The 14701-nt window shown below is 41.5% G+C and overlaps 1 protein-coding gene across 3 annotated transcripts in view; it reads right to left on the bottom strand.

Moving 5' to 3' along the window:
- The window catches only part of GNG2 (G protein subunit gamma 2), a 121140-nt gene that overhangs the window by 20150 nt on the left and 86289 nt on the right, over positions 1–14701 (bottom strand). For all 3 annotated transcript variants that reach the window (XM_019451816.2, XM_019451817.2, XM_019451815.2), the window contains one exon: positions 6066–6181. In XM_019451816.2, coding sequence (XP_019307361.1) covers positions 6066–6152 — 87 coding nt within the window. In that variant the 5' untranslated portion in view covers positions 6153–6181. The remainder of the gene's footprint in view (positions 1–6065; positions 6182–14701) is intronic.

Below are 14701 nucleotides of genomic sequence, written 5' to 3'. Positions count from 1 at the left end.
ATTTTTATGTTGAACTGTTTTAAAAAGAAGGTGTACTATAAACGCTGGCTACTTATAATCATACATATGACATGAAACTATTTGCCCGTCCTCTCTTCATTTTTGCATTTCAGTGAAACTTCTCCTGTGATCACAGTTTTATTTAGCCAGTTTATATTCAGGCTTGCAATTTCCCAAACCATAAATGTCACTGGAAATATCACATGGAGTATAGCTCCTGATGTCCTGTTATATGACATTCTTAACACATGAACTTAAAGTTATCCACTCAAAAAGAGTTTCTGGAATGCCTGAGTACTCCACTGCCCTGACGGATGCAGACAGGTGAATGACGTGGTCTTTGACTTTGAGGACTGGAGTCTAGTTGGAAAAATTTGTTTGATGAAAATGGTCAGAATGGCAAGAGATTCACGGACAAATGGGGATTGGAGCTGACCCTTAAAAGGGGAGTAAGATTTGGACAGGGTCTTAGTCAATTCAGGTTCTGTAACAAAATATCGTAGAATGGGTGGATTATAAACAACAGAAATTTATTCCTCACAGTTCTGGAGAGTGGAAAGTCTAAGAACAGAGTGCTGGCAGATTCAGGATCTGGTGGGAGTCCACTTCCTGGTTCAAAGATGTTTTCTTACTATTACCTCCCACGATGGAAGGGATGAGGGACCTCCTTGGGGTCTCTTTTTTTTTTTTTAATTTTTTAAAATATTTATTTATTTATTTATTTATTTATTTATTTATTTATTTATTTATGAGACAGAGAGAGACAGAACACGAGTAGGGGAGGGGCAGAGAGACAGGGAGACACAGCATCTGAAGCAGGCTCCAGGCTCTGAGCTGTCAGCACAGAGCCCGACGCAGGACTCGAGCCCACAGACCGCAAGATCATGACCTGAGCTGAAGTTGGACGCTCAACCGACAGAGCCACCCAGGCACCCCGTGGGGTCTCTTTTTAAAAGGGCACTAATCCTATTCATGAAGGCTCACCCCTCCTGACCTAATCATCCTCCAAAGGCCCACCTCCAAATACCATCATATTGGGGGTTAGGATTTCAACATATGAACTTTTTTTTTGAGGAGTCGGGGATAGAAACATTGAGTCTGTAGTAGATATGAAAAGAATAAGGAGAAAGGCATTCTCAGTGAGGGACCCAGAATAACCAGAGAGGTGGGAATTTACAGAGCATATTCTTGGGGGAGAAAGGGGGAGTAAGGGGAGCAAGTTGCAAAGGTCTACTTGGGATAAATGAGAAATAAATTTGACGTTTTTATGTGGGGTCAATTTATGGAGCATCCAATTAGTTAAGAAGCACTCATTTCACCCACGCCCCTGGCCTTGGCTTTCTTTTTTTCTTACATCTACATTATTCTTCATTATGCTAACCATGCCCTCCGTCAGAAAGCATCTTTCCAGCCTACAATGATTCTCACTCCTCCTTAAGTATCCATTCCTTTCCCATTCATGTGGGTGTGTTAATTCCTAGGAGCAATGTTTGTGCAATGTGGTTCTATTCTAATGTCCATTGATTAGAGCTGTAGATGGCTCACTCTTGCTAGTACAGAAATGCCACTCTAGGAATATGCACTTGAAAAGGAATTAAATCAATCTATCACCTCTTCATGGAGGTGGAAGTGACATGGGATCCTGGGAGCTGTGGGCAGCCATCATATCTGCCACACGGAACAGACAGCTGAGAAATCTATTCTTGGGAAAAGAAAGAGACATACAAAGGGAGGCAGAGACATGTAACAGAGCTCTCCCGGTTTCCAATGGGCTTCCAGCTCTTATTTCTATTGCTTACCCAGCTACATTTCTGCTCTTGGAATCTGAGACACACTGTATCTTTTATAATCAATCCCCTCTTCCTGCTTAAGTGAGCTTGGGTTAGGCTCCTATTATTAGAAACCCAAGGAGCCCTAATATAATGGTGAATAAATAGATTTACTGAAGTCCTGCTGTCCTTTACTTTTGGACATGCTCTCTCAACTTGTGCTCGAAGGACAAGCTTCCTTTTATTTGTCTCTGCTCAACATCAGTGTGAGTATATTGCTGTTTCATACATCTGAGTGTCACAGTTCTACGCCCCTCTCCGTTCCTGTCGCCAGATCCCTTCCCAGCTTCCTTAAGTTTCTCTTTACTTTCTGTCCTTGAATTAAATGCTAACAAAGAAACACAGAAAGGCTGGGAGTATAATTTATATATGCCTGAGGCTTATGAACAGATAATGGATTCATTAGCCCAATTCTCCCAGGATCTGTGATGCAAAGGGATAGGACACAAGAAGGTTTAAAAATGAATATGCTATTCAGATCCTCTTACTGTACAGCTTCTCTCTGCAGCCCAAGTTATTCTGGAGGCCACAGGAGGGATAGGGCCGTGCCTGCTGATGGGACTCTGGAAGCTCCAGGGCCACTGTGTTCCCAGCCCCCTGTTTCTTGTGGCCTCAGCCACAGTGGGCTCTGTCACATGTACATACCACCACCACTGCCCTTTATAGCTTAAAGAGGTCGCTACTCTGACTGCAAAATCACAAACATGGGATCTCCAGAAAGAAGCCCTCTCTTGCTGATGGGATCATGCATGCACATCAGGTGGAGAAGCCTGAGTGCTCAGAAGCCTTTGAAGGGACTCCGGAAGGCACATACCCCAGCCCTAAACCATCTAGCTGTCAACTCTGTCAACACAGTTGCAGTTTAGCCAACAGCTGAACTAAAAATAATCTGACACTTCACCACAGCGTGCCTGCCTGGCTCTGATGTGCAGAACAAATACAGAAATACAAGCTGCTGCTGTATTTCCAACAATGTGAGGTCTAATGACATAGTGAGGGTCCAGAGATTTGGATATGAAGATTGCCTAGGAAGATCACCACCCAGGGCCGGCTTTATTAGATGAACGCTTCGTCTCTCTTGCCGTGGTGATTCCTTTGGTGTCTTCGGAAGAAGTATACAAAGGGAACTGGGGTGTGGTGCTGACTTCTTTCTGATTATATTTGGAGATTATGCTTCTTGGCTATCTTATTTATGTCAGTGATAGGTCGTGTTCATATTTTCTGTAACCGCTTCCTAGACTAGGAAGGGGGATCAAGGAGATCCTTGAGGGCAAGAGCCATGTTTTCATCTTTATCTGTCTTTGTCTCTCTAGGACCTAGCAAAGGTCTGGCAATTCAAAAAGCTGTCAGTAAAATATTTGTTAGATAAAAGAATAGATGAACAACTGAAAATCAGTAAAAATCCAACCTTATGATGAGGGTCTGGGAAAGCTTCTCAAAGGATGTAATGATTGGTCTGAGCCTTCAAGGAGTCGCCAGAGTTAGTAAAGCAGAGAGACAGAAAGAAGGTGAGTGAATGTTCCAGGCATTTGAAATTTCCATCAAGAGCATCAGAAGTGGCTCAGTATGGCAGGTTGGCAAAAAGAAGGGGATGAAGCTGAAAAGAGGGGCAGAGGCCAGAAGCACCTTGCATACTCTGCCAACGGTTTGGATTTTATTTTATAGGTGATGGGAAGCATGAAAAGATTTTCTATAGGAAAGGAACATAATGAGATTTTTTTTTTAATTTTTTTTAACATTTATTTATTTTTGAGACAGAGAGAGACAGAGCATGAATGGGGGAGGGTCAGAGAGAGAGGGAGACACAGAATCTGAAGCAGGCTCCAGGCTCTGAGCTGGCAGCACAGAGCCCGACGCGGGGCTCGAACTCACGGACCGCGAGATCATGACCTGAGCTGAAGTCGGCCGCTTAACCGACTGAGACACCCAGGCGCCCCCATAATGAGATTTTCTTATAGAAAATTTTCATTGGCAGCAATGTGGAGGATAGTTGATGGCACGGATGGAGACACGGTTGAGATGGGATTTCAGGGATCAACTAGGAGCCCCTTGTAGTCAGTCACTCAGGTGAGGGAGGATGGAGATCTGACTTATGGCTGAACAGGCCTATTTCTGTCTTCTCTCTCCCACTGCCAGCTTTTCATCACCTCCAGTACCATCACATCCTCCTTCGGGAGAAGATCTGAGAATGCTGAAGAGTAACAGAAAATGCCAACCACAACAGTGCCTCACAAACACTTTTATCTTAGTTGGGGTGCCCTGAAAGGCAAAGTGACATTTTCCAGAAGGTCCATGGGCAAAACCTCCCTCTGTTCCCGTCCCTCCCAAAGAAGAACTAAATGTCTCATTTTGATGTGACAATCCTTGAACAACCTCACTTCTCTCAGCAGTCACTGTGCTACTTTTTCAGCAAGGGGGTAAGAAAGAAGAGGCAAAAGGAAAAGACAAGATGAAGAAGGTGGTAAAGGAGCAAGGCAGATGGTGAGGACCCTTTATTTATCTCATTCATGAATAAAGAAGAAGAGTTAAAGCTGTTGAAAGAAGAGAAGCTGTTTACATCTTATAGCCCCATTATCAGAACTCAAAAAAGAAGATTAAAATAGATAGATGTCCATGGATATTTGCTTAGCTTACTTATGAGGGAATACCATCACCCCCTTCACTCTCTAGCATGTATCTGATAGGAGTTAGAAGGAACAAACCCTGGGTACCAGGCTGCCTCAGTCGGGTGAGCATGCAACTCTTGACATCAGGGTCATGAGTTCAAGCCCCATGGTGGGTGTAAATTTTTACTTAAATTTAAAAAAAAAAGGAGCAAATCCCTTCCCCTAGGTTCTTAACCTTGGCTTTACATTGAAACTAAGTGATAATTAAAAACAAAACACACACACACATACACACACACAAACCTGATGCCTGAATCATAACTCAAGAGATTCTGACTTAATTGGTCTAGGGTGTTATCTTGGAATTGATCTTTTCATAGAGTTCCCTGAGTAATCTGAGTGTACAGGTGGGCGGAGAACTATTGTTCTAGACCAGGGGGTCAGTCAAGTTTTCAGTAAAAGGCCAGAGAGTAATCATTTTATGTTTTGAGGGCCACGTGGTCTCTGTTGTAACTACTCTGCTCTGCTGTTGTAGTGGGAAAGTAGCTATAGACAATATGTAAATTAACGGCTGTGTTATAATAAACCCTTATTTATAAAAATAAATGTTCTGGCTCATGAGCTTTAAGTTACTGACCCTTGATCTACAAGCATACTCCAAAGGTTGGGTAGATAGTTTAGGCTGCTAACTCAGGTATGGAGAAAATAGTAAAAATATTCTAGTTTTAAAAAGAATTTGGGGGGGCGCCTGGGTGGGTGGCTCAGTTGGTTAAGCGTCCGACTTCGGCTCAGGTCATGATCTCGCGGCCCGTGAGTTCAAGCCCCGCGTCAGGCTCTGTGCTGACAGCTCAGAGCCTGGAGCCTGTTTCAGATTCTGTGTCTCCCTCTCTCTCTGACCCTCCCCCATTCATGCTCTGTCTCTCTTTGTCTCAAAAATAAATAAACGTTAAAAAAAATTAAAAAAAAAATAAAAAGAATTTGGCACTTGGAAGAATGTTCTAGTGTTATTTTAATAAAATGAGATACATTTCTGAGTTTCACTTGATAAAATACTTTCATTTACCCACTATGCTGTTTGACTTCTCCTTAGGGAGACCATGTGTGATTTCAGTGTTTTGAAGAAAAGAAATCCAATGAGGTATAAAAGAGTGAAGAATCATAACCTGCAGTGGTGAATAGAAGGATTAATCATGACAGGATTAATCAAGAGAGACACTTAAACTTAGAGCCTAAACCAAGACAGAAAAGTTAAAACCCAAATAAGAAGACAGTCTCTACAAAGTTAGGGAGGTCAACTGGTGACCTGATACGTTTTGTGTGTTCTCCAATCTCCTTGGCTAGATCTCAGCCATGAGCCAAAGTTTTTCATTTGTTTGTTTTGCTGTTATTGTTTTGTTTTTAAGTCTACATGGAGAACCAGTTTTAATCTATGCTGTCATTTCATTTGAGAGAAATCTGGAGAAAGCAAAGACACATTAGAAAAATGAACGTTTGCCCAATCATTAAGTTTCTCTCTTGCCCTCACTGCTTTCATCACTCTCTATAGAAGGGAAGTCAAGTGACAGGTGGCTGCAAGCCACGCTCCTCATAATCGAGGCTGGAGGAGTGGTGTGGGCTACGTGGTCCTCACCTTTATCCTATCGATGTTGGCCTCCATCTTCAGCTGTTCTACCAGCTTCCTGGCTTGTGCTATGCTGGCGGTGTTGTTGCTGGCCATTGGAATGCTGGGTAGGCTTTTCAGATACACTGAAAGAAAACAGGAAGGAAGAATGCATCAGGGAATTCATGGGCTGCCAAATGCACAGGCTCATCATATCCGGGAGTGTCAAAAGAGTGGCTGTGGTCAGGTCTGGCTCTCCCAGCCCTCTACATCCCCAGTCCAGCACTGAGTCTGATTGCAGGCAGACCAGAAGATGAGGTGTGTTTTTCCAAATACCTGCCCTCCCCACCTCACTGCCCTGCCCCTGCCCCCCCCCCCCCACATCCATCTGCACTTCTTCCCCTTCTTCAGAGAAGCACAATGAAGCACAATGAAACACAATGTTTACGAAATCACTTAGAATAAGATGTACTGCTGAATCAAGAAAGCAAGTCATTAAAGTTATCTTATGAAATGAGTTCAAAATAGTAAGTGCGACAATATACATTATTACTGCTGTTATTTTTCAGGTGCTATTGTCAGATACTCTGTTAAGTGCCCTCAGAGGGTAAACAATGGAAGGCAAGCAGAGAGAGGAATGGTACATTATATAATCCTTTAGGACTAAAGACACCAGGTTTGCAATGTTCTCCTGATGGGCTCAAACACCAGCTTTATAGTTAACTGTAATCACCTCAGCCTATTATACTGCAAGGACTCTATACAGGATGTGTGGCTTTTCAGTGTTGTTTATCCAGCATTTTAAAAAATAGTCATTTCTCTCTACTCTATTTGAAATATGGCTGGCTAGATTCACAACCATGTACTTGATTCACAACTTTTCATTTATAACAACAAGGGGGAAGGATTGCCATGTCTGAATTGTTAATTACATCAATGAGTTCACAGAATTCTGGTGAATTCTTTATTAAGTATAATGGACTTATTACTTTTCTAAATATGGAAATGGAACACAAATGTTCAGAGAGTGGAATTCTGCACCTATGTAAATTGTGAGATGGTTTCTTTGCCTCTGGCTTTGCCAGATTTCCTCCGCATCTTTGCTCCCATCCCCTTCAGGTCCTATCCCAATTTCATTTTCTCTTCTAATTCTTTCTTGACCCACCATCTCATTTGATTTTTGTCATTCATCTCGGAAAGTACCCTATTTTATTTTTGGTACCCATTTCCCCCACATTCTGATCACGTCTCACTCTATGTTAAGGTGCCATATGCTATTTCAAGACTGTCTGTATAGATGTGCCCCTCATGGTCACTGACACCCAATAGTGAAGCAATGTCTGAGAGCAGCAATTTAACTAGAGTGCATGACACAAGAAATGAGAGGCATTAAAGCCTTGCTTCAGTCAACAGTTGAACCTTGTTCTGAAGACATTATATTAAAAACTGTGACTTCTGCTAGCTTTGGGCAGTATTTTAATTCAGGGATAAAGTATAATCAGGCTACCATCACAAAAAGGAAAGAGAACACATAGAAAACCTGGGGAAGGAAGAATGACCCATAGTAAGTTCAATGTAAGACTGTCTCTTATTCAGTAAAAATCAAGAAACAATTTTTAATGACCAAAAAAGCATAAGTATGCAAATTATTTCCTTTGGTTCTTATATCTTGGCATCTTATTCTTCACGACAAAAGAAGAAATTATGTATAACTCTCTGTAAACAAAGAGGTCCCTTCATAGTGTTATTTTATAAAGAAGACTGCAAAATCAGCCACCCCAACGGCACTTACAGTATAAACTGGAAGATAATTAACTGTTCTCTCAACTTATTTTCAAAGGCGTCAGAGACAATAAAGTGGGAAGGAAGACTGAAGGGATTTTGAAGCCACAAAGATCTCTGAGCACTACTTTCATACGCTTGAAGATCAAGGGAGGGATCTTTATGTAAAAACAAAAAAAAAATAAGAAGAGGCTTTGACAATTACGATTTCATCAGCATAATTAGGGACCCAATCATCTCCCCCACAGGGAAATTACGTATCCCCAAATGGAATAAAAATCTAACACCCTTGCAAAATGTCACAAGACCAAGATGGAATTTTGAATTACCAAGTTAGGGTAGTCTAACTCTTTCATTCATTCAAAGTTGGAAGTAGTTATGATCCACAAGACCCTGGACACTGTTCTGTGAAGTTAACATTTCTTCTGAATTAGAATTTATCACACTAGAATACAAATTATCACAGAATTATCAAATACTCATTGGCGCTGAGGGAGCTTTGGGAGTCTGGCCAGCTATTCTTCTGCCCTTGAATTTAAACCAGATTACGTAGCAACTTTTGTCAGAGACCACAGCTTGCCTCCAAATAGTCAAATACTGCTTCTCCTCTTCTTCATTAGTAATGACAATTTTTTTTTCTTTTTAACAGAGACCACAAGAACCCTGAATTTTAGCTGGGCAGACTTTACTGAAATATATATTCTCCGGTCTCCCTTGCAGGCCGTTATAGCTCTATGACCAAGTTTTGGCCAATAAGATATAGGCAGAAGTGCCCTTGAAGGGAGTGGGGTGTGTTCTTTGCCTCCCTTTCCTCCTGCTACTGGCCTAGAAGACAGTCTTGTTGGCTATAGTGCTCCATCTTGAACTGTTAGGTTTCACACCAGGGTGAGAAGGAAAGATCCGGGTGCTTACTGATACTGTAGAGCCACAATACCAGTTGTGACCTGGTTATGTAAAGAGAAATAAGTACTATTTTGTTTATACCACCATTATTAAGAGTTTTTCAGTTATTGGACAAGAGATCTGCCACTGAGTAAATGACCCATTGTTTTCATGTGAATATCTTAGGAAAGTCTGTGTCCTAATGCCTTTTCATGTTCCTTGGGAAAGCTATGGCTGTCCCAAGGAGACTGAGACAGAAAATGTCTGAGTTTTCTATTGCTCCTGTATCACATTACTACAAATATAGGAGCTTAAATAATAGGAATTTATTATCTTACAGCTCTAGAGGTCAGAAGTCTGAAATAGGTCTCACTGGACTAAAATCCAGGTGTCAGCAGGGCTGTATTCCTTCTGGAGGCCCTAGGGGAAAATTTGTTTTCTTGCCTCATCCTAGCTTCTAGGGGCTACTATTGGTGTTCCATGGCCCTATCCTTCATTTTCAAAGCTAGCAAAGGTGAGTTGAGTTGTTCTCATACCATATCACTCTGACCTCTTCTGTTGTCATATCTCCTCCCTCTGACTCTCCTCTGCTCCTTTCTTCAAGAACCTTGTAATTTATGCCTGGCCCACCTAGATAATCCAGGACAATCTCCCCATCTTCAGGTCAGCTGGCTAGCAACCTTAATTCCAGCTGCAACTTTCATTCCCCTTTGCCATATGACGTAGCATATTCACACATACCAGGAATGGAGACATGGGCATTTTGGGGGGCCTTCATTCTACTTACCATGGAAGAAGACCCCTGTACAAACAGAAAAGAGAAGTGGGGAGGTGAGGAACGAGATGGAAAAAGAAGAGGGATGGGGCAGGATGCAAGTCTGAAAATGTTGGGAAGAAAACACATTTGAAACCTAAATGGACTTAAGAGTAAAAGTAAACACAGGTTTTCGTTTTCGTTTGAGGAAGATACAGCATCAGTGTTCTTGGTTTACCATATGACCCAACAGAGTCTAGTATCACTTTTGGAATCGCTTTGTGCATTTTCTTCTTTTGTGTATCCAGTTGCTTTCCCATAACATCCCCCTCCTGGAGATAGAAAGCACTAAACAGTCCTAGACCAGTGTTCCAAAGAAGTATGTTTTCCTAAAAAGTGGCTATGGTAAGAAAAGTTAGCCTGTCTTCTAAGCTTGATGTATTTGGACAATGCATCACGTGTGCGTACATGCACGTGCACACACACACTCAGAACCCTTCTCTTCTTATAAAACTGAAACTCTGTACCCAGGAAACAGTAACTCCCATTATTTCCTCCCCTTAGCCCTAGAAACCACTATTCTACCTTCTGTTTCTATGATTTTGGCTACTCTAGGTGCCTCGTAGAAGTGGGATCATACAGTATCTTTTTATGACTGGCTTATATCACTTAGCATAATGTCCTCAAGTTTCATCTACATTGTAGCATGAATCAGAATCACCTTCCTTTTTGAGGCTGAATAATATTCCACTACACACATTTTGTTTTCCCATTCATCTATTGATGGACACTTCCATTGCTTCCATGTTTTAGCTACCATGAATAATGCTGCTATAAACATGGGTGTACAACTATCTCTTCAAGACCTACTTTCAATTCTTTCGAGTATACACCTCAAAGTAGAGTTGCTGGATCATATGGCCAATCTATTTTTAGCTTTGTGAGGAACAGCCATATTATTTCTCATAGCAGCTATACCATTTTACATTCTCACCAAAAGTGCACAAGGGATGCAAATTGTCAACTTTCCCAATACTCATTGTTTTCCATTGTTTTTGTTTTTGGCAGTAGTTATCTTAATGGGTGTGAGGTGGTATTTCAGTGTGTTTTTGACTGGCCTTCCCTAATGATTAGTGATGATGAGCATCTTTTCACGTACTTATTGACCATCTGTAGATCTCCTGTGGAGAAATGTCTATTCAAGTCCTGTGCCTCTTTTTGTTTTTAATGTTTTATTATTTTTAGGTAATCTCCACACCCAGCATGGGCCTCAAACCCATAAACCTGAGTTCAAGAGTCACATGCTCCACTGACTATGCCAGCCTGGTGCCCCTCTTTGCACATCTTTTTTCAAGTTTATTTATTTTGAGAGAGAGAAAACAAGAGAGAGTGGGGGAGGGGCAGAGAGAGAGGGAGAGAGAATCCCAAGCAGGCTCCACTCTGTCAGCACAGAGCCTGATGAGGGGCTCAGTCCAACAAACTGTGAGATCACGACCCAAGCTGCAATCAGGAGTCAGATGCTTAACCAACTGCCAACTAGATGTCCCTGCCCATTTTTGAATCAGGTTTTTTGCTGTTGAGTTTTAGGAGTTCTATATGTATTTTGGATATTAATCTTGTACCAGATAATACAGGGTTTGTAAACATTTTCTCTCATTTAATAGATTGTCTTTTTACTCTGTTAATAGTGTGCTTTGATGCACAAGAGTTTTTAATTTTCATAAAGTCCAATTTTCTTTTGTTCCCTGTCCCTCTGGCATCATATTCAAGAAGTCATCAAATTCAATGTTGTTAAGTTTCTGCCCTATGTTTTCTTTTGAGAACTTTATAGTTTTAGCTCTTACGTTTATGTCTTTGATGCATTTTGAGTTAATTTTTGTATGTGGTGTTGGGTAAGGGTCCAACTTCATTCTTTTGCACGTGGACAGCCAGTTTTCTCAGCACCATTTGCTGAAAAGATTGTCTTTTTCAAGTTGAACGGTCTTACACCCTTGTTGAAAATCATTTAACCATATATGTGAGGGTTTATTTCTGGGCTCTCTCTTCCTAAGTTAATTCTATTCTAAGTTAGTCCCTAAATATTTTATTATTTTTTAAAAATTTTTTGGAATGTTTATTTTTGAGAGAGACAGAGCATGAGCGGGGGAGGGGCAGAGAGAGAGAGGGAGACACAGAATCCAAAGCAGGCTCCAGGCTCTGAGCTTCAGCACAGAGCCTGACGCGGGGCTTGAACTCACGGACTGTGCGATCATGACCTGAGCCGAAGTCGGACCCTCAACCGACTGAGCCACCCAGGCACCCCAATATTTTACTATTTTTTAATGTTTATTTATTTTTGAGGGAAAGAGAGACAGAGTGTGAGTGGGGGAGGGGCAGAGAGAGAGGGAGATACAGAATCCAAAGCAGGCTCCAGGCTGCAAGCTGTCAGTATAGAGCCCAATGTGGGGCTCGAACCTGAGCCAAAGTCAGTTGCTTAGCTGACTGGGCCACGCAGGTGCTCCAATATTTTAGTAGTTTTGACATTCTTGTCAAATGGAGTTTTTTACTTAATATCCTTTTAAGACTATTCATTGTTAGTGTATGTAAACGTTACACCACAGATTCCTAATGGGGAAGACAAAAGCTTTTGTTTTTCATCTCTACCTGAGCTGACAGGGACTGCACACCATGAGAAGTGTTGTTGAGAAAAAGATGTTGCACATTGTGAGCATATCGGGCCAAGAAAAGTGTTGACAAAGTGCTTAGGCAGAAGCATAGATGCATATCAGATATCCTTTGCTAATGTTCCTGTTTCATTTTACATCTTACTGAAATTGGGCAGAAATTATTTTAAGAGGGAAGGAAATGGTTTGACTATACCAACCACTAAAATAGCCAAAAGGAAAAGTAAAATTCTGCTGAAAAGATCATGTAGACAAAGCTTTAAGACACCTCTTAAAAACAAACAAAAAACTGTTAGTTAAAAAGAGAGGGTGATTAACTTCTATACACTGCTCCTCCCTCACCCCGTCAGCTCAGTCTTTGGGCTGCCTTGTGATGTACCATAGTTTACCCTTGCAGGGGCCCAGCCTGTCCCTGGAACCATCAGAAGCCCACCTCCACGATGCAACCAGCTGTGGACTCTAACTCTTCTAGAAATCAGTGAGGCAGAGGGAAACAGAGCCAGAGTCTGTTTCTCAGGGGGAAACTCTGGATTCCTGGGGTCACTTCTGGAATCTCAAAAGATCTCTGGGAATCAGCTGGGGTGATGATCCAAGGTTGGGTAGTGCTGGAGTAACACTCTTTGGTCCAGCCAGCTGTCTTCAGCCCAGCAATTGGTGGCACCTGTAAAGTGCTGCATCATCTGGCAACCAAGTTATGGCCTAAAATATGGGTGGTTACACATCTCTGAATTTGAATCAGAGAACACTAATACTGCAGATTAATTCTTTCAGAATTCCACAGCCAAGATCTCTTTTCAAAATTCCAACAGTCTACCCTCTGGAAATTCCGAATGGGATTCAATCTATTCTCCAAGTCTCGCTGGCAAAGGTTCTCAACCAGGGAAAGTGCCACCCCTTAAGAAGCATTTGGAAATGTGTGAGGGTGGCCTGAGTTATGACAGTAATTAGGGGCACCAGTGGCATTTAGTGAGCAGAGGCAGAAACTCTAATGCCCTGCAGAGTGCCAGGCAACAATGAATTGTGCTGTTCCTCATCTCTCAATGAGAAAGGACACACACACACACACACACACACACACACACACACACACACAAGCCATAGATCCATGCATGAAAAATCTGCTCAAAGAAAGTAATCCACAAGGAAAGGTTCAACCAACTTGGCTTTTATATTATGTCTTAGGATCCTGATTACCTTCAAAGGGATGAATAAGTGTTAAGTGCTCATAATTCTTGTTAGCATTATTATGCTTTATGGATATTTGGTCCCTGCTGATTTGAAAGAGGGCACAATCTCTTGCAATGTGCGGGTGGAATGAGATTATGCTGGGTCATATTTGCCAGTGAGGAAAAAGAAAACAAACAACCAAAGCCCCTAGAACAATTCTAGAGTTTGTGTGAGAGACTGGTAGGACTCTGCAAGAATGTCCTAATTATCCCACCTGAATTCCAAGCCTGAGACTAATACAGAAGGCATTTTATTCTTTTTACTGATGAGAGGAGCGTCCCTGCCCCTGAACATGAGAGATAGGCTTGTTATAGAATAATAACCACTAGATGAGTTTTCTTTTTCTAAAAATACATCCAGCATTTTCATTTCTTTCAGGAGGAACTCTTCTGTTAAGAAACTATACATTTTCTTGTCATTTAGTCTTGGGAGTAGAAACACAACTCCTTATTTCTGTGGCACAAAGATAAATAAATGTTTGGATAATGAGATCTTTGCCTTAGAGAGTATAGGTTAATTGTGGTGGATTCCATTTTTCTCATGCTGTACTTGGTGTTTTTTAAGCACGGCATGCAGGCGGCTTCCCTATGGTCTTTCATTTTCATTACAACTGTGTGTTTCTCAGAACTATGTTTTGATAGTTGCAATTGGTGATAAGGGGGCTTGATTTACTTGTTTTGTATATTCGCAGGTTAGGATTACACGGCAATAAAACAAACAATTCTAGGTCTAGAAAACAAATCAGAGGCTTGCAGTCTCCTGTCACTTGATGACATCTTTTATTATTCTCATTTGTCAGGTAGCTGGTATCATCGATGAGTGGTTGTTCGTTGCTTTTGAATTAGAGGCCCAATTTCTAACAATTTCAATTTGGAATTCGCCAGAGCTGCTATAGTTAGTCACTTCGATCAATGTCTACCTTGACTGTTTGTTCCACAACACAAGTTTAGCTTGGTCATTTTGCCAAACTTATTTTTCTGGTTTTTTTGCTTTTTTAGATCCCTACTCTAATTAATTCTGTAACGAGTCACAAAACGCATCACCAAATTGATTAGAGTAGGTATACAAAGAGTCCAGGGACGGGCCTTCACAGTCAGACCATGAGTGAATTTCTGAGTTGTGGCTGCAGTGAGAATCAAATAATAACTGTAAAGCAGCCCGCCAGGTTTCAGGGAACTTTTTGGTCACATATCTCTATTACCAGTTGGCCACTTTGACCTGAAAATACCAAAATAGCACATTACGATCTCCAATAATCAGCAAACACTAATTTCTTTTCAGTTTGCCCACCACTAGGGATATTTTAAATCAATAGAGGATTTCTTTGTGAAGGTTGTTGCTTCTCCCTCCACAAGTTC

This window comes from Panthera pardus, unplaced genomic scaffold (assembly GCF_024362965.1).
Source record: "Panthera pardus isolate Hobbes unplaced genomic scaffold, ASM2436296v1 HiC_scaffold_24, whole genome shotgun sequence".
In the NCBI taxonomy this organism is placed as follows: Eukaryota; Metazoa; Chordata; class Mammalia; order Carnivora; family Felidae; genus Panthera; species Panthera pardus.
Note: the sequence above shows the minus strand (reverse complement) of the source record. Positions and strands in the feature narration are given on the sequence as shown.